The sequence below is a fragment of the Hipposideros armiger genome, unplaced genomic scaffold, assembly GCF_001890085.2.
Source record: "Hipposideros armiger isolate ML-2016 unplaced genomic scaffold, ASM189008v1 scaffold_190, whole genome shotgun sequence".
Taxonomy (NCBI): domain Eukaryota; kingdom Metazoa; phylum Chordata; class Mammalia; order Chiroptera; family Hipposideridae; genus Hipposideros; species Hipposideros armiger.
Window position 1 is genome coordinate 1,652,156 of NW_017731540.1, and position 24,615 is coordinate 1,676,770.

Genomic DNA, 24,615 nt, shown 5'->3' on the forward strand with positions numbered 1-24,615 from the left:
AAAAAAAAAAAAAAAAAAAAAAAAAAAAAAAAAAAAAAAAAAAAAGAAAGCAATAACAGGGTTAAGATGTTAGGTTACGATCTATTGTAGCATACAGAAATCAAAGTTTCTGCTCTATGACTGTGATACTTCCACAATTAAAGAGATGTAGGGAAAACCCCACAGTTTTAAGCAGTACATTTTTAGGACATAATCCTTTCCAAAGTCAAAGCCAAAGTTGTGAGACTAGTGTGATAAATCTTGCTGAAAAGAGACTTCAAGCTAAATCTAGCCACTGATTTGGTTGTCACGAAGTGAATAGTACAAGTGTCTTGTTCCTACAAAGAGACCATCAGAGAAGCACGGGCGTCTTGGGGACCTTCAGGAAAGCTTGTCTCTAGAGGGACACTCACTGAAGGGACCATGTACAAGTCTGTACATTCCAAACAATGCGAGGACCAAATTTCTTTATTAGCATATATAATTCACACTTGAAAGGAATCCATCATGACCACGTTTATGGAAGAAGAAACCTCAGTGAAAGTGAAATAAACTCAGAGGGACTTGCGAACCCAGATTACACTGCAAATCTGCCTGGAGGGCAAAGAAGGGGAATTTCTGTCTAGCAGAATCCCGGTGCATTCCAGTGCAACATCCCACAGACCAGCAACATACTGAGGACCAAACAAGGTTTGCTGAAAACACAACACACAGAATAAAAGACTATCTCAAGAGTGCTCCCAAGAAGGTAACTGCTGTTTCTGTCTCCATGACTGGTTTTACAGTGGGGTTCTACCAGGAAGATGAAGCATGAACGACATATTGACAATAATAGATATGAATAAAATGGAAAGCTTAACTTTTTTTCTAAGCCTTCAACATTAAAAAAAAATTTTTTTGTTTTAATTTAAGGCTTTAAGTTTATCCTCCTTTCACATTAAAGACAGGGAAAGAAAACTGTCAAAACCCAAAATGAAAATCATGAGCTTGGCACTTTTGTGATTAATCGGAGAGGGTGTCTGCTTTCTTACATTATATACATATGTCTATAAGGACATCAAAAAAATTTAGAGACTTAGCAGTACATATATTTGCACTTACATCACTTCTGTGTCTTCAATATGGGCTATTTTGTTGTTTGGTGTCCCCCATCCCCACCTTGTGTATTTTTGGTTTCGTGCATTTCATTTTTAAATTGAACCTGTTTTGTGCACCAACTCCCTGCATCTATGGCTACATGTCTTTTGTAAGCAAGCCCAACAATCACTGTCCCACATGTTACAAGAGAGAACAGAGACAGAAAAAGAAATAGAGACAAGAAACCAAATGGATGGGGAGCAAACAATCAACTCAAGTTTACAGAGAACCTTTACAAGAAAAATATCTCAATACAGACAAGTGAAAACGATGTGTCAAAATCTCTTATTTCCATATTTACATTTATAAAAGGACTCTACAATAGCATCCTTGCTCCAATTCCAGCTCCCATTTCCAGAGGCTGCTTGGCCCGGGAGAAAAGACCATGGGGGAAGTGAATCAACAGGAGCAGGGGCGTCTACAGGTCCTCGTGGCCTGGTCTGCCCTAGGGGATGGGGGCCAGGCAGCTTCCTTGCGTTCATCTGTCACCGGCATCTTAGGAATTCAATTGTAGTTTTTGCTGCGGATTGGCTTGCTAGCTGCTTGTTGTATATATGCCATGCAGATTGTACCCCTTCGAAAATTAGATCTTCATGCCACTGGAGTGTGTCATTGGTAGGAAAAGGAGAAAAAAAAATCATGCCAAATCATTTAGAAGATATTAAGTGCCAGCAGGCTGAGGAAGGGAAAAAAAAATCATTTGCTATTTTTAATGGTTCTTTTATTGCACTTAATGTTTGTTGTTGTTGTTCCTTCTTCCTTTAGTTAGAAAAAAAATATTCTGATTCTGAAATAGTTCTTTTTTATAACATTGTCTTTTGCCCCTTTTATTGACGGGTGGTGGGCGGAGTTCTTTGAAATTATTTCCAAACAGGACAGTTTGTTTTTTTTAACTCATCCCTGTCACCCCAACTTTAGTTCTGTAGTCATCACCACTCAGGGTTCTTGTTTACAGACTTAATAGTTCTGGCAATGTTGCTACAAGTATGTCATACCCAGATCCAACAGCACGAGGCACCGTTTCTCCAGTGCAGCAGGTTCAGATGGGGCCTTGTTGGCTAGGATCGAACCTCCTCTTCTTGACATTTCTTCCAGAGTGCGTCAAAAGAAGATGGAAGCAGAGGGGGAAAATATCCACAATATTAATCAGATCATGATGCAAGAAGGGTGATGATAATGACAACAATGCTAGTTCCAGAGCAAAGGAATCAACTCACACCGAGGCAGATTTTCCAACATAGCTCGAAATCAAAACACAGAAGACCTCACACTTGTGAATGTCTTGACAGCATCTCCACTAGAGTATATCCATTCATCAAGACCAAAAGAAGCTTCGAGTTGTTCATTTTAAATCATTGGAAGCCTCCGCAGCCCAATTTGTCTCTTAGTTCAGGTGTAATTGATATGACAATAATTGTAACTAGATGAAAATGATTATAGGGAGGGGACTATTCGAACTAAGAAAAACTCTGAGGTCTTGTAGTTGAGGCTTCTGTATCAGCAGATCAGCCTGTGCCAAGATGGCAGAAAGCCTTGTTTTACTCAATAATCTTGCTGCCTTGGGGGTGTGAGCTCTTACCCAACTATGGAACTAGCATTTTTCATGTCTAGAAAGCTGACAACCAGAGTGCACCGGAAGACAGTGCACTCCGAGGAGAGTGGACACAGGCTCAGGTTAGTTAAGCAAATGCAGCAGATTAGCTTAGTGGAAAGAAGCAAGTTAAAATGCCTTGCTCACAGTGTCCAGTCTCCTAAAAAGTGGTTCCTATGTTTAAAAAAAGAGAAAAGAAAGAACCAGCAAGACACTTGTACAAGGCAACAACAAAAGTTGGTTGCAACCTCCCCATGGTCTGGCTTCATGTGGGGCATCAAGCAAGGGGGCTCATGCACTTAATCTGCACACTGGGCGGGTGCAATGCTGCTGCCACCGAGGCATCATGCAAAACTGGAGACCGAGGCGTCCCCAGGAGCCCTCATTTCCCTGCCCACTCACTCAGGGTCAGCTGGATACCCTTACCGCCCTAAGTACCGAAAGAATTATAGTTTATTTCTCTCCTCCCCACTACATAATTCAAAATAAAAACAATACTAAAGCTCAAAATATTTTAAAGGCATCCTGCAAAGTTCTTATTTTTCCCGTCATGACCACTTTGATGCTTCTCTTTTGAAATACCAAATATAAAACATTTTAAAGATAATCTCCTTTTTCATTTTAAACCTTTTCATTAAAATGTCTTCATTAATGGCCTAAGCACGTGCCTCACTGGCCTAGCAGGTAATCCATTGCAGTAAACATTATTTGCAGCAGTGCCACTTCCTTTTCTTCCCCATTCCTCCACAAACCCTGTTTTGAGTCAATGTTTTTGAAAGCAGGCATTGCTGATGCTGCCCCAGAAACAGAGATGAGACCGAAAGGGATTTCTCCCATAATGTACCTGTCACTGAGTTTGCTTCTGAACACAGGACCTGCGTCTGCCACCCATGCTCATAACCCTCAAAAATAGACACATGAGGAACCACACTTCCCATGAGTCAGATGGGGAATAACAGGGACAGCTTGACCTTGTGATATGACCCTGAAGGACCATGGACCTCAGCTTATTTAGCTATGTATCACTGGACATCAAGAGAAATGTTAAACTGATGTCTCCTCAATTGAAATGAATGTAGAGGAAAGAGCAAGCCAGCTAGCGCTGCGCTTGTAAATGCCTATATTGCCCACATCTAAATTTGTTTATTTACATTCAAGGAATGTCAGGTAAACAGCCGACGGCCAAGGTCATTACTGCAATCTCATCCATTTTTAAATGGAGATATGAAATTCCATTTCAGCCTGGCATACAGGCAAACTCCAGTGTCTGAAAGCTTGTGTTCCTTTTAAAAGTCAGTTTTTGAAGCTGAGGTTGCATTTTTTATAGAAACAATGTTATATAGGGTGACTGGGTTCTCGGGCCAGACCACCCTGTAGAACCATGTATTTCTATGGGAACATGGACTCTGGATACCAATGGGGATTCCAGGACCATATTTCTTCCACTAATCAGGAGGGGGAAGGCAAAGCCCCGAGACGAGGACAAAGAGGGGCTCTCCCGTGGCAGGGTGGTTGTGAGGGTTCCCCAGGTATCAACTGTAAAACCACTATGGGCTGCTGTGTGTTGAGAACTCCCTGTCCTGAATTTTCTATATGAAAAAATGTCTTTTCATCAAGTTTAATGTAAAAGCACAACTATCATGGCTAGGTGCTTGCTAGCTTCCTTCCACAACTATTTCATCTGCATACCGTCTGCTCACGAGGATTGTGAAGGCAATTAACTTTCTCAACATAACCTGTAAGGTATTTCTGGAACATTATAAAATATTACCAGAGTCCATAAACCTTGCATTGACCCAGTTTCATCAATCTTTACTACTTTCTGAAAAACCCGTACTTGTGTTCACAACATATATTATACAGACATACATATACACCTACACAAAATTAAAACAAAGCTCTTCAGGTAATGATAGCCATTCCAGATTGTAAAGCCTTTAGATCTTTCAAGGGTACATATTTAGCCACTGCTATCACCTCCTTACCTTTCCACAATGATCACCACCCGCCTTGCCCAACCCCTCCTAAACTGAGTTCACTTCCCCAGGGGGTTGAGTCCGAGAGCTGAACTGGGTCTTCCTAGCCAGTGTGGCACCACTACCATCTGCTCGATCTGAGAGAGAAAGTGCCTAGCCCAGGGGTGGCAGGCACTGGCAGAATCGGGCCCCTTGTTTCACACTGGGCATGGTCATGGAATTTAGATAAGCAGTAGTCTGGTTATCTTCCTCATTGAAAGACTAGCTAACATTGATTCCATTTGCTAATTCTGTAAAAACCAAAAGAAAAAATAAAAAAGAAAGAAAGAAAAAGCATTCATTCTTTTGAGAAAAATAATTACCAATGTTAAGTTCCTTTCAAACTTCATCCAACTTGACAACAATTCAGTTAACTTTCCATTTGATAACCCAGATAAGAGTGCTTTAAATTTTCATTTATGTGAGTACCTGAACAGTCCTTTCTTTAGCATGGCCAGTGAAACAGAACATAGGCCAAACAGAACTGCTTACAGTCACCATAAGGCTCAGTAAGAACGTGTAACCCAAGTAAGTTTTGATAGAGAAGAAATCACATATGATAATTACAGATGTACTAAATCAACACTCTAATGTCAAGAACAGCTCTGCCAGGCCAGTATGGCCACTACCACCACTGAACCCCATGGAGAAAGCAACTAGTGGGGCAGTGGGACATGGTGAGGGGATTCCACAGACTGAGACATTAATGTGGTTGGAAGAGCTCAATACTCATCCTGAAGTCTTGTGATTTGAACTGTGAACAAATTATGACATTATTACCTTCAAGTTTTTTCCTAGAATTTCTCTTTCTTACTACCACTACCTATGATATTCATATATTTTATGTGCATGTAAATGATTATATTGCTCACATCTAATTTCCTGTATTCAAATTTAGGGAACCAGATAAAAAGTCATGTCCATGGTAATAATGGTAACTCTGTTCATTTTTATATGGAGACATGAAATTCTCTTTTCATCTACTTGTCACCTTTCCTAAGTTTTAGGGAAGATGCTACAAAAATGACCCTTCATCTACATGATTTTTTCCAATGTAGTAAAAGCAACATCTCCAAAGATCTAATCGAGTAACATTATTATTCAACATTGAGTCCCCATGAGTCAACCAGGGCAGGTGCAGTCCTCTGCACTCCAGTTCATAGCTTTATTCTATGTATGTAGGTGATGGAGAGGAAAAGGAACATGAGGTGAGGGTAAATAAATGCAAATATGGGGAAAAGTTGGACAAATTGGTGTGTCAACAGACTATATTCGTTTTTCATAGAAAAATGTTCATTTTCAGAGAAAAATCCTAAGACCCTAAAGACTGGGAATCCATTGACTAAATCATCTCTTAGCATCTTTATACTTTTGGAGTATGAGATTAACCAAAGTTACTAAGGCATATCTACCACATTACCTAATATATAGACTATGTTAAATAAAATAACCTACCAAATATTTTTTTTTTCTTTTCAGGAATTCTACAACTTTACTTACAGAAGTCTTATTTGCATTAAGCAAAGCTTTCAGGCTGTACTATTCTGCTAAAAAGATCTAAGTTTATATTATTTTTATCACATAAACCTTCCTTATCACTTAACACACACAAAGATACATACATTCACACATGTACACACACATACACTCACCCTTTAACCACCTATTTCAGAGGAAATACAGTTTGAAAAAACTATGAAGAATGACAGTCAATGTCAGGGGTCAAAGCATAGCTATATTTTTCATTTATACTTGAACCGGTCATGTATGGTATGATACTTCTTCCACATCTAAATTACTCACAGTATTACACTTAAAGAAATTTGACATTAGCAAAGGCCAATACTTCCCCTGAGCAACTAATACATTTTTCCTTTAATCTAAAAAGTGTATGTGCCCTCAAATTCTTCCCGTTACTTCACTAATGTCACTACTAGCAATAAAAACCTGGTTTCAAGCGAGCTTTCCAATAAAGGTAGTGAGAGCAATCGTTTTTATAAACTGTTTTCAACTTCTGATTCTAAAAGAATCTCTTTTGTGTTTACCTTGAACCCAATGAGAAACTCAAAGGCTTTCCGTTCAACTAGCAAGCAAACAATTATACTTCCAAATCATTTCTAGACTAATCATTTCCAAAATTGCCCAAGCAGTGGGAAAATCTACACACTTTATCATTCTGCCCCGAAAGTCTAATTGCAAAGTTGAAGCAAAAGTTATGTAACATTTACTATAAACCACATAGCTACTATTCAAATCTAAGGCAAATTTGGAACCTCATGTAGCAACAAAGAGTCAGCATGAAGAGCAGCAGTGTCCCCAAATTTAAACCCTTAAAGTTATTTCACTCCTTCACTTTATTTTTGTTTCAGGGCATAAAAATATTTACTTTGCACAGTTGTGTGCCTTTCTTCCATGTTTTTCTTTCTTAGGGTCATTGGGCATAGGAAGGGGCGTTGACTTAGCAGTTCGCAGCAACCCCCACTTGGCGCTCAGCAGAGGCTGTCTCTCACCTCCCCAAATATCCATCTCCATCCCCAACCCCCCTTTTTTTCCTGTTCTTCTGCAGATTAAATGTCTCTCAGATAGAAACAGTCTGCACTGGGCCTAATTCACTTACATACACAGTGACAAAGGCTTTTCCATTCTTCCCCAAAGAAACATGCAATTCAAGCTGTGAGCTAGGCCAGGCCGCTGTTTTGAGGTCCTGCTACAGAATGGTGCTCTTGTCTCCAAATGTTGAAATGGAAAAGTTGGCATTACATGTGGCTGGGTGACAAAGATGAGCAGTAGACTGATTTCCAAGCCTTTGAAACTGAGGTTTCCAAATGCCAAAGAGGCATGAGCCTGGACATGAGCCAAATTTCTTTTACTGGAGGCATACTTATGAAAAAGATCAAGGAGGCTTACTATAAAATAATAACAGATCATGGAACTACTATAATGTGCAATGGCTTGTTTATGGTAATGAAGCACTAAGAAATTTTTTGCTTGAATTAGGCCAGTCCAAACAAAAATATATTCTGTTTGTTAGCTGCCACATGAGTTACTCATTATATGGGCAATGTGTTGTTAATATTATGACGAGAAATTCAAATGTGAGTTGCCCATTTTGTGTGTGTGTATTTGAAAACACACTGATGCTCCAACTACTGTTCCACCAAATGAGTTCAAGTTTATAAATATTGCTGTAGAAAAGTAGTATTTGATGACAACTTTCCAAGTTGAAGCCACTCCAAAACTTGTAGGCTTACTCATTAAATCTTAATATAACAAAATTAGCAGAAAATGTTAAATTTATTTAAATCATCTTTTGGTTTTTCTTTTACAATTCGTTGCTAATAATAACATTTTTCCTGGTTTAAATATACTGAATTCAGGATTCCAAATATAAAATAGACTAAACTTCATAATTAAGACAATTATTCAGACAATTCAGGTAAAAAAACTTTCTCTCTGAGTAACCAGACGGAGGAGGCAAAGTGGGTTTTGAATTTAAATAATGGCCTTATTTAATTAAATAAAAATTTCCCACTTAAACTTGTTTCTACAGATGTGGTTGAAACTTAATTTATCACAAGGAGTATTTGGCAAAGGAAGTCTTATTTACGAATCATAATAATCAAGTCACCGTAGCATGAAAAGCTATAAAAAGCAATTATCCAATGACTCTGAGGTATGGAAACATCCAAACTAGATAAAATTAGGTTTAAAATTTTTCATCATATTTAAGTACTATTTGTGATGATCTGGCATATCTATTTAAACAAACTTAGCTCAGTGATCAATGTACAATCCAAACTAAAAGGTCACTATGAAAACACACCGGGTCTACCAGTTCTGTCAATATTAGCAGTTAATTAGAAAATACTGTTAAGTATTGCAAAGCCACAGATTTCAAATTCCAATTTGAAACTAATTCAGCTGGTTAGGGAATTAATGAAAATATTTCTTAAAGTCTGTTTTTCTAAAACAATGAAGCTTTTCAAATCACAAAGCTACATATATATAATACGTTACACGTGAAAAATAATGAACAAATGGTTACTTAGGTTGTGAAAATCTCAAAATGTCAATAGAACATAAACCAGTTCTAAACAGATGTAAGGAATTTATACCCCCTCTTTCCAACTACACAGTTTCCTCAATTATCTGTATATAAATAAATGTATCCCAGAATGCTGGCTCCTAAAAGCTGGAATATCTTCTATTAAAGAACTTCTACTTTGTTCTCCTTAAACCGGTGCATGTGAATCCCTTCTACATTTTATGTTTTCCCACTTGCCTGAAGATGACATTTGAGTTTCCATGTGTCTTCTTTTCTGACCCATTCTCAATAAAAAATATTTATTTTTAGCAGTTTCACTCTTAAAACTAGTAGCAGGAACTCAAAACGTAGTCATGTAAGCAGAAAAGAGAAGAGCCAGAGCCACTGAGAAGAAGACATGCGGCGTCGCTTACTTAAATCCCCATCCTGTGCCCCCAAGGACAATAGCTGCTACCAGGATGGCACCAGCGATGGAGCCTATTATGAGATTGGTGGCACTAGGACCTGTGACAAAGGATCATGGGAAGAAAGTCATATGAGCCAACCACTTTCGTTACCACAAGGGAAAGGCAGTTAAGCGGTTTCAGGAAGTAAATACCCTGCATAAAAGACTGCTAAACACGTAAATCGTCTTTATTACTTAGCCTAATTGCACTTTCAATGCGATGGATAGCTACTGAATGCCTTTAACTTGAAAGCTTCTGCACCATTGACAAAATAAGTTCCATTAAATTCACCTTTCACAGAATTTGAAGCAAATATGCCCAATTGCTGTCATTGCCCGTCTTTCTTCTCCTCCCCTTTCCCAGTATTATGAATCAAACAAGTAAAAGAGCGCATAAAGAACATGACTGCATTAGAATGAGCTTGATCTGACTGGCAAATAAGGGCATGAAAAGAAGGAAAAATATTCTACTGACGTGTTCTTTCAAGCAGCACATAAAGTGGTCTGAACGCTCGTTTTTAATCCAGCTAAAATTCACAAGTCAGAAGGAGGTTACCAATAAAGATCTGACTTTGAAGCCTTGTTCTCAATGTTATATTTTTTTACTATACAGACTCATACAGTGCTTCAACAGCAACATGGGCCTCCAAAGGCAAGATATAAAGGAAGCGTAAAACTCATTCAGGTAATTTTGGGGGAAATGGAAGAATGATTCCTTAAGTTAGAAGAGACTATCTTTCAAGTTCCCATTTGAAGTTTGAGGCTTGGAGGTATTTTTAAAAATAAATAAATAAAGGAGGGGGAGCAGGAAGAACAGCAAGAAAAAAAAACACAAAATGGTGTTGCTATCAGTTCTTTGAGTACGAGTTGATAAATATTACATTACATGCTCTCCACTCACATGGAAAAGACCTTGGGTCATTATTTTTAAATGTACGCAACATTAACTGTAGGACAAGAATTATTTCAAATATCACATCCTACAGGATTCTAATATGCAAGTACAGTGCTGCCTAACAGCAAAATACTTTCAGTCCTAACTTTATGTCCCTGTTCCCGAAGTCACAAGGCTAATTTTGGTAGTTCCCTTAAAATCCTCACGTTTGGGTATACATTCACAGCTGCATAAAAAAATTATCTTTTCTGCTCACATCAGTGCCCTCAAGTGTGTACATAGATGAATGCCACTTTTAGCAGCACTAAAATGGTGGGCGGCATGTTTTTATTCAGAGACCACCCAGTGCTTCTGGCCATGCGTGGAAAGGTAGAGGACAGCTGCAAAGGGGATCTTGGGATGTGGTCTCTTCAGGCTCCTGGGCTTGTGACACACTCTTCAGACTAACCACTGAGGTCCCACAAAACACAAATTTCAGTGTCCTTTAGATACACCGATAGAAATAATAATATTAATAATAAGAAAATTAAAACAGGTTAGCTACTATATATTGAGCACTCACTATATGCCAGGTGCAGTTCTAAGCACTTGATAAATGTTACTTCATTTGATCTTCACAAATCCATATGAGGCAGGAACTATGACTATCCCTATTTAATAGATGAAGAAATGGAGGCTTCCAGAAATTAATAAGTGATGGAGGCAAGACTTGAACACAGATCTGTCTGACTCTGAAGTTTATGGTATACATCGACTGTCAGAAAACTATAGCCAACAGGGTAAATCCGGCCCTGATGAATGTTTTTTCAAAGAAACATTATTGGAACACAGTCATACTAATTCATCTACATACTGTTTTTTTGTTTGTTTGTTTTGTTTTTAAGATTTTATTGGGGAATTGGGAGAGGGGAACAGCGTTGGGGAATCAGAGAAGGGGAACAGACAAGTTGCTGTCCTTTTTTATTCTTCAGTCTAGTTGTGGAGGAAGTCATGTCACTGGCCTAAGTTGGTATTATCATTGCGCTCTTCCTGGGTGAGGCAGATCGCTCGCCGGCCATTGGATGGCCACTCAGAGCGGCTCTTGGCAGCTCTTGCCAGCTGCTGGTCACTCAACGGTAGCTTATGGGAGCCCACTGCAGCTCCACTGCAGTCTACGCCATCGCTGATGGCTCACGGCAGCCCAGCTCCAGGTCGAGCTGTTGTTCACCATCTTAACTGTAGAGGGCACAGCATCACTGGCCCTCTATGTGGGATCCGAACTGGGGCCCTGCTGCTCAGAGCTGGTGTCCCAAACCAACTCCTAACCCAACGCACCACTAGGCTGGCCCTACATACTGTTTATGGCTGATTTCATGCTAAGACACCAGAGTTGGAAAGTTATGACAGACATTTTGTCACCTGCAATGCCCAAACTATTTACCATGTGGCCTTTTATAGAAAGTTTGCTAACCCTTGCGCTAATGAAACATTCCATTTATATGAATTTCCTCCCCACAGCTTAGTAGGGAATCAAATTTTGAAAGAAACATTTAAAAATATTGATAGTACCATGAACATAATCAATGCTTTAGATATGATTTGCACATTACTGTCTCAGGAAATAGGTTGGAATTACCACCAATATATAATCCATGGAAAAAAGATTCCTAATTTACAAGTATAAGCTGAGGAGTAGAAATAAAAGCAAGACAAAATAAATAAAACAAAACCTCTCTGTCCATGGAGTCCTTAGTGACGAAATGAACATTGCATTATCAGTTAAAGTAGGAAGTGTTAAAACTATATTGTACTATGTGGATTTTATTTTTTTTAACTGTATTTATTCTTCACAATTATAGCAAAATTTAGAATTTGAAGGGAAAAACAAATCAGGAAACCAATAGATAAAAAACAGCATATAAGCCAATAATAATAGAAAAAATATATACACTTATCCAGACTTACCTGTCACAACCAGAAATGGCCACAAACCAACAACACTGGAAGGGGTGGATGAAATGAACGCTGGTAACAAGAACTATGCTTACAACAAAGGTACAGATTTTGCCTAGCTCTAAGACTCAAAGGGAAAATTATTAAAATTCATCCCACCAGTTAGTACATTGTAGCCTACCACAGTCAATAAATTATATAAAAAATGGAATTGGGATGATTTTCTAAAAACCAGCTTTCTTCCCAGGAAGAATTTCACATAAATGTATGTGTAGAATTTCCCCTGGAAAAGGAATGTTACTTCTGTATAGAACCCAGTCCACAGACCCAATGTGAAATTTTATGGGACAAAGTTCTTGTTTTCTCTAAATATTTTACTTCTGTTTTATACTTTATTTTATAATCAGAAACATTATCTTTTCCAGGATTTCTAGCTTCCCCAGGTTAACTAGCTTCATCATCCATACCAATGGGATGTGTTAGAAGATCCAAGTCTATTCAAAGCCCTGCAATCCTGGAGAGGGAAGGTTGAGGTAATCTTCAACACAAAAGTGTGAGCTATGGACGTGCTCCCCTCTTAATGCTATGTCTCCCAGACCCAGTACATAAGAAAAGCCTCTGTGGGGTGCAACTGGGGGACTGAGGAGGAACATGGGTGATGTTATCAACATGCCTGTGGTTTGGGCTGACTGAGTGGAGGGTATCTGATCCTTAAGATACTAATATCTTTCCTGGGCTGCTATGAAGTGGTACCACCACCACTGTGAGTAGCAAAGACAGCAATGTGAAGGAGTATTCCTGTTATTTGCAAATGCTCTCTCTGTAATTAGATAGAGGGTTAAACACAGTTTTTTTTAAAAATCATTATTATCTTTTAGTCTACAGATTAGCAATCTCATGAACGCAGTATCCCACAGAGAACTGACAGCTATTCTAAGGATGTAGATCAAGTACAAAGCAACCTAAATAAAGGCACCAGGAGAGCTGTATTTCTGTGAGAGCAAGTGGCGCACATACATTTATACACTGGCTATTTTTAAGACAAACCCACTAGATAGTTTGCAACTGTTCACTTAAGGTTTTGCGGGTTTAGAATAAAAATATTTTCATTCTTAGTGCTGCTTGTTCCCAAATATTTACATAAACTTTGAATTTGAATTATTAACCTATTTTATATAAAAGAAAATAAAGGCAGTATCCTAAATATTTTTTTAAAAAATTAAGCTGAAGCCTTCTATATCACTCTCAAAAAATAGAGAAAATGTCAGTGGCTATCATCTAAATTATCTCTAAAAGGAACTACAAGTGTTAATAATTCCTAGTTGTATATGTGAATCTATTTGACAGGTGATGACTAAATTTGTTATAAGAATCTTAATAAAACACTCATACAAAAGCGTTTTTGCCAAAAAATTGTAAAAAAAAAAAAAAAAAAAGGTCTGTATCTTAAAATTACCTTTACAAGTGAAGGGGCAATGGAAGCTTTTTGGACCATTGCCTTAATTGTGAAGATATCATAAGCACCCCAACATTATTTTATGCCCCACATTGTTCCAGACAGGAGAAGGTTCTCCACTGCACAAGAAAACCACACAACACAAACATATCCAAATCACACCACAAGTTGCACGACTACGGGAAACACGTCAATGAGACAACACATGGGGAGTCAGGTACTAAGGGTCAGCTCACACACCAGGAACCAAACAGAAACACTCTGAAACTCATAAAGATGCTTACTCTATTCCCCACCCTGTGCCTCCAAAAATCACCCCCAGGGCCAGAATGGTGCCCGCCACGGCACCTATTAGCCTGCTTGTGGCCATGTTCACTGTGTGGAGGGAAAAACGGAGATGCTTTTAACAAAGGAAATTAATTACACACTGATTTCACTAACACAAAATAATCTCCCCAGGAAGTGCTTTGAAAGTCAGTTAAATATTAATAATTTGAAATTAACATCTATGTACACACTGAAAATATTCTAAGGTAATTTTGAATTTACCTTCAATCTCTACAAACCCTACTTAAAAACATAATATCTTATACTTTTAAACACATAAATAATCCAATTTGAGGTATAGTTCCTATAAGGAGTGAGGTAAAATTAAAACGTAGTTGAAGTTGCATAACCACAAATCTGTATTTTAATTACAAAAGTAATAAACCATTAGTATACTTTAAAAAAAATTCTCAAGGTGTAAAAATATGCCTAGGAAGCTACATCTTTTTAAAATTCAGAACATATTCAATTCTGGGAAAATCCTTACAAATTTAAAAAGAGAGTATCTTTAAAATTAAGTGCATTTTTTACTGGAAATTTATTTTAACTGAAAAGGTATATTTCAAATAACTGCATTTATTTAGGGGTGAGTGTGTGTGTGTGTGTGTGTGTGCGCGCGCACGCGCACGTGCGGGCATATACGTACTTTATCTCACATTTCTGTGAATCAAAAGTACTGGCTTCAAATCATTTTATCAATGAAAACAGAGATTGGCTTCAACAAGGCTGAATTCACACAGATTGTGTGCTATGCGACACAGTGAGACAACACAAGGAACCACAACTGGAAGTCACAATTTCTTAAGGCTTAATATTGGGCTCATTGACTTTTTCGCTGAATATTCTCCCAAAGAAGAGAAAACCTTAGATTTCTAACCCAGGTGAGCAACTGTACAATTATTTCATTTTATCACAGGGCAAGTCAAGAGTGAGCGATTCTAGTTTTATTATTAAGCATAACCTGAGTTGTCCTTGAAAGCAAAAAAAGATGGGGGATACAACAGAAAACAGAGAAAGGCTACTGAGAGCATTGAGGGGAAAGAAAAAAAGACCAACATATAAGGTGGTGGTAATGTTTTCCAAATATGACAATACATGATAATGCAAAGTAACATAAACTACTGGGATAAAAGGTGTTCTGAATATAATGCTTCATTTTTTTATGACCTTAGAAAAATCACTGTTTTCAGAATACTCAATTAACTAGGATATATTAGATTATTTATTTATTTATTTTATTTATTTTTATTATTTTTATTTTTTGCTTAAGTTTTAGGCATTGGCTCTCAGAGCCAAAATACACAAGTGTCCTATTACCTCTTCAATTTTTATATAAGCCATGTATGCTAAATTACGGGGAACACACACACTCCTGTAAAATGCGATGCTGAATGAAAATTTGTTAGTTTTTAAAAAAATTATAGTAACTGTATGAGTGATGAATAAAAATAACTATGTAAATAGGCTAAAGATGTAATTTCTCACTGCAGAATCAAGAGAATTTGGTAATCCATCATGTAGGTGTTAGAAACACCACCAGAGGAACAAGACATTTCTACAGATGCTTCAAATATATCTGCCATACAAACAGATATAGCCTGTATTCTCCACTGAGCAAGAATAATTATCTCTAAATCCTTAACATAGGTACTCTTAACACCAACGCAAAATAAAAGTCAGTGGGAAAATAGCTTTTTCAAAAGTATCCTCTCTCCTTCGTGTTCTCCTTCTCTCCCACTGCTTTAAACTCTGGTATACTAAAAATGTATGTAAAAGCCATTGATTTTTTATCCGGATATGAGCAAGGTTATCTCTTCCAGTAAACAGTGAATCTGTTTTCAAACTGACATAAACTGAGTGGCTCACACGTGGGTGGAATTTTACAAAGGATATTTGCAAACCGAGGTCTCTCTCAGCTGCTCTTCACAGCTACAAAGAATTTATCATCTCATTGAAAAAAATTCCTTGGACCTTTGGGGGCCTATTCTCTAGTTTTACTTCTGTACTAATTTATTTACGTATGACTGTGTTTGTTCACTCATTCACTCACTCATTCATTATCTACTAAATGATTTTTTCTGTTCCAGGAACTATGCCGGGTACATGATGCTGTATCCTATTTTTCTTTTTATCCCACCAAACCTGAAGACGGTCCTCTTAAAGATTTTAGCTAATAACACAGTCCTCATATCAGGAACTTAACTTTGCTCCCTAACTCTTTGACACACTTACCTTTTACTATAATGTGAATGTTGGTTTTTTTTCCTTTTTTGTTTCCTTGTTTATTTCTGTCGTTTGCTGGTTTATTATTGTTACTTTTAGTCTCGGTCCCTGCTATCTAGGTTCATAGGTGATAAAATGTAGAAGTATATAATATCAAGATACAAACTCTGAATTTACTCATTTTTTAAGGAATTTCGATTTTATATGTAGAATTTCTCCCCCAGATAAGTCATGCTTCAGACATTTTGAAATTGTGTTTTTGAAACTGAGTGGTCTTTTTTTTTTCCTTACTTTTAGAGCGTTTCTGAAACAGAAAAGTGCATTATGTAGTTTGTGTGATCCCAATGAGCCAAAAGGGGCTATAATCCTACGTCCTCAATACTTCAAAGATGGGAGGCATCAAAGCCATCGTACGTATTCTGTGGACCAAAGGTCCTTTTTTTCAGGGATTTATTATTTTGCTAAAATTTAAGATTAGAAATAAACACTAAATATACTCTTTATAGCTTAGAGTATAATATTGGCATGACAAACACATATTTTATTAGCTCCATATTTCAATATGTCAGACATATACTCATATCTCCCTACTCTTTTCCCTGAAATAATTTTTTAAAATTAAGTTCATTTTGGGATTCATTGGGACAAATATCTAAAAGAATAAAAAATAAATTATTTCATATAAGAATATTATTTCAGTTAGTTTAGCTGCCTATGAAAATATCACAGTATTTTTCTAAATCCAAACAAAATAAACTCAGTTACTGAAAAATTTTAAAATTGGTAAATTCTTGTTATTGATAAAGCTATTAGTGAGAAAATTACCTGTGCGATATAATTCTTCATGAGCATAATCATATAATAATTATAACATACCATATCTAATCATCTGAACTGCAAAATCACAGATTTGTACACTCACAAAGGAAATCATCTTTTAAAAAGATATATGCAAAAGGTAAACATAAACACTAAATAATACTCCTTAAGGTAGTAAGACTTAGAAATTATTGTTATCAAAACACTAAACGCTAATAATATAACACTTCTTTCGACAAGTCATGGGTCAGATAATAAGCTTAATCATTACTTGGTTATTGTTTCACACCCTGTACTTGTTATTGTGCTATAAGAACGAGCATAACAAATTAACACATACTCAGCTTTAAATGGGGCAGCCTGCAATAGCAGAAAAAGCCTCAGCTCAAAATCAGGTAATCTGCTCTATTCTTGGCTCTGCCCCTATCTGTTAATCCTGATCATTAAGTTAGTTTTCTCATTTGTAAAACAATGGGTCTGGACTGAATTGCCACTAAGGCCTTACTATCTCTGATTTGGTGACTATGGTCATGATAAAAGGGTCTGAACAAAGCTTCCCAGGAAAGCTCTGCTACCTTTCCATATCTTCTCTTCCCTCCTATATGGTGATATAAGCCATCCAATAAGAAAAGTTCCTGTGTATTCCATAATGAGCATATGCAAAGATGCCTACCAATTGACAAAAATTATGGATACTTGACATGGCTCTCCCCACAGCAGGTGGGGATTCTAAGTCTCTTAAACAGAGTTCAAATATACTCTACTCCTGTAGAACAAACCAAAATTATTTCTTTCAGTGAGTTCAGTGGAAATAAGTTGAGGGAAGAAGGACCAGAAGTGTCTTCATATGTGAATAAATGACACGGTGAAAAAAATAAAGTAATATGTAATAAAAAATCTTTTATAAAAAACCCTTGTTCACACTGTTTTTGCTTTGAGATCCTATTTCTTGTCTTTTAATAATTATGATTTGAGAAGTTGGAACAAATGATCTAGCATGCTTTAAACAAGTGGGTCAAAAGTGGACAACTTTAGCTAGTGCATAGTGGCTTCAATGGCAATATTTTTATGTGTGTTTTTATTAATAGTTCCTATCCAGATGGAGAGGTTGAATTTTTATTCTTCTGGGAATTTATAATTAAAATGAAAGAAATGCCCAAAATACATTGGTTCATTTCTGACATCCCCAAATCAATGGAAACAGTCACACCATTCACTTTTATTTTCATTATTTTGGTATTGCTCCAAAGGCTGCAGTTGGGAACATCTTATCTTTTATGCCCACGTTCATGATAAAAAAAATAAATTAAAAAAAAGGCAATAGTTTCATTTTGCTTCTTGAATTTTTTTTCTCCATAGCAAGGAAGTATAATGAAATTAAGTAAAACAAAGTATTTCTTAATGCCCTCTCACTGCATCTATATAGAAAAACCTTCATCTATGGAATTGACAGGTCAGATCATTGTGGGTGTTGCTCCTTATACATGACAAACATTTGGGGAGGGCCCAAACACTGGGCTCCATAAGACAAGTGTCAACCAAGCCAATCTGATCATGAGAAAGAATATATGCATGCAGTTACAGGCTCCTCACACAGCTGCTGAACTCACAATCAAGAAAGTACCAATTGTTTCCGTATCTTGAGCTCATTACCTGTTACTCTTCAGTAAGGTAGTACAACTTACGAATACCGGTAAACTGAAAATCAGCACTAACAGGAAGCATTTCCTTTCCTTTACATATTCCCAAAGGGAAGGAATGTAATATTTATTGAGTGCCTACTTTGTGCCAAGGAGGTGCTTTTAAATAGTAGATAATCAATAAATATTTGCTACCTGGATTAAAACTATAAAAATAGTTTCTCTCTCATCCTCTTCTTTTAACCAGAATATCAAAAATAAAATCATAAGACCGACAACAATGTACTGAAGCTTTGATTTCTGTTGTTCCTCATTTTACTTATATCAACAGATTTTTCTATAGAGGCTGAAATGATACAAATAAATAAAGATATAGTTATTATTGAGTTGTGCTAAAATTTCTTGACTTTTCTGGAAATCTAATAATTTACAATAATAACTGCTCTTCATTAATATTAATTTATGGCTTTTAAAATTTTAATCAAGATTATTAAAGATCACGAGGATTTTAACAATTTTAGAACCAATGGTTACCCTTACTCTAATGACTCCATTGTCTTCATTAAGAATGGGAAAAAATACAATAGGAACGCAATATACCAGAATGCATATATTGATCACCTCTGAGTTATGGGATTAAGGGTGATTTTTATTTTCTTTTTAATCTTTTCTGTACTTTCAAAGTTTCCTACAATGAACATGTATTACTTGAATGATCAAAAAGGCTATCTTTAAAGAAAATGTAGAATAGTACCATATGAAATAGGGAGAAAGAAAAAAACAAAAACAACAAACAACAAAAAAAGGTAGTTGTGAATATCTTCATCTCTAGAATGTAGCTATTCATTTCATGCCTCCAAGTAAGTTTTCTAGGCCTGCATGGGTGCCGGAATGAGGAATAGAGTCAGATAATTAATAATCTGCTCCTCTACCTAATGAAAACAGGCAGAGTCTAAGCCAATTCAGCTCTGCTCATCTGTTCAGGTAACTTTATACATCCCTTGAAGAAAATACCATCTAGGTCTTTGAGAAAATCACAGAAATGTCACACAGAGAAAATCTGGAAAAAATGAACCTCTGCTTCTCTTGTCACAGCCTAACTCTTCCCTAAATCTAACTTCTGAAGGTGGATCCAAGAATTTTTTTGTTCTAGTTTTAAAGTAACAAAAGACTACACTTAAAAGTGGAATTGGTTCCTTTTTTTGAAATAGAAGGAGAACAGAAATAGACTGAGGGCGTGATTACAATTCTTATAGAATTTTAATATCATGGGCATATTAAGCAAATGTACGAAGGGTTTTAACATACCCACTATTACTGAACATTAAGCATGCACTCGAATCAGCCTATCTCTTCAGTTATTGAGGACTATAGAGCTTCATATGCTTTTGAAGTCATTATGTTCCTATACTGAAGTTCAGAGTGTTTAAATGAGCTTTCATCCAAAACTAAGGAGACCAAAATGGCACTATTTCTATATGTGTTTTTCCTACCTGCAGGAAAAAAGCATGATAATTATTTATAAAACACTGTTAGCAGTACCATGAGAAAGAAGAACCCAATGTACAATGTCATTGGATACACCACTTGTTCCGGTAACTCCTGGTTTCTCAGGTACATATAAATGCTATAGGTGTTACCGTAAGCCTATTGCAACTAATGACTTTTCTGGATCTTTAAAAATCATATCAGGGGTTGGGAATGGGGAAAATAATGAGAAAGTGATTACTATATTCACGATGACATAGACTACATTACAGCATTATGTCACAGCATTATGACATGGAGAGAATGGGCCAGCACTTGGGTCCTGGTCCCAGCCCTGCCTCTGGTTCCCTGGGTAACTATAGCACGTCGCCTGACCTCAGGGCATGCGCATTCTCATCTGCAAAATAAGGGTGGTGTAGTTGGCCACTGAGATGCCTTCTGATTCTAAAATTCTAGTTTTTCTCCTTATACTGGCTAATTCAAACTAAGGTCCAGATCTTTCATGTTTTCTTTCAGCTACTGAAGTTCTGTGAAAAATTCCAACTTCTTCCTAATCAAAAGTGTATTAAAAAAACACAGCATGGAAGACTATAACTTCCATGTATTTTACTTTCCAAGAATTGAGGAATGACCAGAGAGTCTCATGTCAGCCCCCAAAATTTATCTATTAGGAAACTGACATAGCTTAGACAAACTATAAAATGATTAACATTTGTGATTATGAAAAAAGAATGAGGTTTAAAGGAAAGAAAGAAAACTGGGAGAAAGGAAATTGGTATCTTTACTGCTTCCTAATCTCAGTTCTAGACTAAGGAGTAATTCAAACATTTTTTTTCAATATGATACACTGGAATTGTTAATTCCACAGTAACATGAATTATATAGTTTAATGAAAAAAGAGATATTCTTATGTGTCTCCTTTCAATCTATTAAGTTGTCATATTGGCACCATTGGCAAGAGTACCAATGAATTCAATATACTAGGAATTGAAACTGAAATCACACAAACCCTTGGGTCCTTCATCCTTGGGAGGCTGACGGTTCTTAACTGGATCCCGGATACTGCAGTCGGTCCCAGCCCAGGTAGAATCACAAATGCAGGTGGCTTCATTACTACACACCTGTGAAGAACAAAGACCAGAGATGGAAGATGTTCACTGCCCTTTGTAGAATACTGGTGATAAATGTAAAAGAGACATGGGGCCAGGCAGACACTTTCAAAAACATTTAGAATTTTTTAGAACTCTCCCACAGTTCTGAGTATTGGGAAACCATGGATGGATCAAAGTTGAATGGTGTTTTTTCAGTTAATTAAAAAAAAATAAAGATGAAAAGGAAGACATTTTAAAATTAAATGTTAATTATTCATGTTGATATTATTTATGTACACAAATGTATGGCAATGTAGTTTTTTTCAGAAGTAGTTTTTTCTAGAAGTGTACTTTAGAAACATATATGCTTAACTCAAGGAATTAACAGATACTGGGTTCAAGAGCCACTGTCAGAGATTAAAGGTCAGGAGACATAAATCACCAATGCATTGCTCATTACCTCACCATGTTCAACACCAAATTCATTTGGTGGCACTTTCCCAAACAAACAAGCACCCCTCCCACTTTCCCTCCCTGCCACGGTGTCTCTTCTCTCAGTCAGCCAGGCTGCAGACCCTACTAGAGTGACCTGTCTCCTCTCTCTTCCTCTGGGGACTAAGCAGCATGCTGTAATGGACTTGAAATTTAGATGAAATAAACAGCCACCTGCAAACTACAGACAGAGCAGTTTAAACCTTTATCTGCCTGTGAAATACAGAGACAGATTATTAGAGATGATAAAATCGAACTTAGGCTTACTGGTATAAGAAGCTTTTTAATCTAAAATGTTATAATAGTTTGATCACGATTAACAAGACTAAATTTGACCTATTTTAACCAGAAAAAAGTGAGGAGGGTAGGGAATCAAGGGCGCTTTTATGCGTTAAGTTGTATAATTTTATAAAGCAATAACGAAAAGTTTCTGCCCAGTGCTTTTATTTTAACATAGCAATTACTGAACATTTACTGTGTGCTAAGTACCTATGCTAAGTGTTTTAGGTATAGCACCTCTTTTATCCTCACACTAGCACCATGATGGATGACAGGTTAAGTGACTTGCCCGCAGTCAGTAGGACAGCAAAAAGCAGAGCCAGGATTGAAACCCAGTATTCTTTATAGCCCCTAAATCCATGCTCTTGATCACTAGGGTATACAGCCTCTCTTGTGAGCCTATGATTCAACCAAACATGAAACTATAATACATGGTTGTTGGCACACACGCTTCTTAGGCCTTTGTACCTTGTTCTATCCCATATTGCCTGCTTAGCGATCTATATTTTGGAGTATTTTTACCTTCACTCCAGCATCTTGGCTCTCAGTTTCCGCATGTCTCTTTTATCCATTTCCGAGGTCTGTATAAATTTTGAAATACCTTTCTTGTACTAAGCCAAATTTAAGTAATTACTAAGATTTGTTTTTAGATATTAAGCCTAAGTTTGCCAGGGCGCATCTGCCCAAACACTTTTTTCATCGAGTTAAAGAAACGTGCAGGAAAAGGGAGCATCTTCTCTTTGGCTGGCAATGATCCAAGCATCACCACAGAGCTTTAAACATGTGAATGATATCAATGATCCAGCCTCCAGTCTGAGGCGATCTTACACACAGAATTCAGTGTGCATGCCGAGGAGCTGAAAGGGAACTGCTGAGAGGCTTTGAGTTATTTTGAATGGTACAAAGTAATCACATTGGGTCTACACAGTTCCTTCAGGGATCATATCAATTTTCTCCCAACTCCTTAGACGTCAAGCTATATCTAGAGAATGTGGTGAATACAAATACCCAGTGATAAAAGAACAAAAATACACCATATCAGTACATATGGGTGTTACTGTTGGCAGGTAAGGGCACTAAGAAAATTATCATAGTCAGCACACAGATATTGGCAATGGTCACAGAAGGACAGCGGCTGAACTGGAAGTCGCACCATTGTGAACTTTGAGGACAATGAGGGAAGGTTTGAACTGAAACACCGATGCCTACTTACCCCATGGCCTGAACAGACTTTACCCTTGGAATCGAGCGGGCAGCTGCTCATATTGAGAGCCTGAATCTGTAGGCACTTGCGATCTAAACACATCATCGATGGGCCACATGGCGTCCCATCTTCCACATAGCCCACATCTGTATCATCATCTAAAACCACATGAGCACCACTAAAAGGAGAAACATATTCATACAATCATTAGCACCACACTTAGAAAAAATACAGTATCAACTTGAATGAGCCCTGCTCTTCGTGACGCTGAAGCAGCTGTTAGTGGACATGGATTTCTCCTAGCATCGCTCCACTTTTCCCTTCCTGTCCCCCTTTCCCCTACCTCCCCTTAATAAAAGAGCACAATAAAAGAACTACCTTTCCTTGACGTTATTACACCGCACGTCATCAGGGGAAAAAAACATCATTTGCACAAAGTGTATTCTAAATCTTCACTTGTTGTCAAGACCAACATTAAGACTACGGGAGAGGAGTTCCATAAAAGATTCTTTCCATAAGTCCATACAGTCCAAAATGTAATTATGGAATACAGAATTTCAACATTAAAACTTAAAAAAAAAAAAGACTAGGGGACACGTGTTTGTACAGGAACAAGAGAAGCAATTTTATCATAGCTCTCCGAGGCTTTCAGATGTGTCATGGTACAGAAAGGCAGACATTGAGCAAAAAGAACAAATGAAAGTATTTTGAAAATTATTATTACTTTAGAGGATTGGATTATCTGTGATTAAAAAAAATTAAATGGTTCCTCTTTATTGATATTTACTCTTAAAATTTCAAAGTTAGGAAAAACTTGTATTTGTATAGTAATCAATACTATAATTACTAATAGATTATCTTGCTGAATATTTTACAAATATACCAGTTTAGAATATAACAATATAACTTAACAAGACGGTTATATCTAATGACATGAAAATTTACATATTCAAAGGAAGCTTGTGTCCATCAAACTATATTTGAAGACTACAAATTTATCCCAGGAAAGATCTTATTGTCTAAGGCCCTGTTAGAATTGCCTTCAGAGTCATTTAGAAAACAGAAAAACAGCAATCATTTAACCAAGACAGCATTATCCAATTTGGTTACCCAATCAATTTACTAAATTTTGTTCAAAATTACTTTTCGATATTTCCAAGTCTTACATTCACTCATAAGATAAGATGAAGGGTTGCTACTCTGGAGATACTAAGGATAAAAGATTGCAGATGCTGAAGGCAATTCTGTAGGGGGAATTACAAAAGTGTTTTGATCAATGACAATACCATTTGAATGAGAGCATTAGAATTATGACTTGAAGGGCACAATGATTATTTGGAACATAGTATGACTCCCTGGATTAAAAAATAAGCCTCATGTTTATTGCGGCACTATTCACAATAGCCAAGAATTGGAAACAACTGAAATGCCCATCGGTAGACAATTGGATTAAGAAATTGTGGTACATTTATACAATGGAGTGTTACTCCGCCATAAAGAAGAATGAAATCGTAACATTTGGGACGATATGGATGGACTTAGAGACTATTATGTTAA

General features: G+C 36.9%; 1 protein-coding gene across 1 annotated transcript in view; it reads right to left on the reverse strand.

The window, feature by feature from the left end:
- Window positions 1-405: 405 nt before the first annotated feature.
- The window catches only part of ADAM23 (ADAM metallopeptidase domain 23), a 159,424-nt gene continuing 135,214 nt past the window's right edge, over window positions 406-24,615 (reverse strand). Inside the window, exons 23-26 of the mRNA XM_019652957.1 lie at window positions 23,068-23,236; window positions 21,002-21,113; window positions 9,181-9,271; window positions 406-2,204 (exon numbers count right to left, since the gene is read on the reverse strand). Coding sequence (XP_019508502.1) covers window positions 2,156-2,204; window positions 9,181-9,271; window positions 21,002-21,113; window positions 23,068-23,236 — 421 coding nt within the window. The 3' untranslated portion in view covers window positions 406-2,155. The remainder of the gene's footprint in view (window positions 2,205-9,180; window positions 9,272-21,001; window positions 21,114-23,067; window positions 23,237-24,615) is intronic.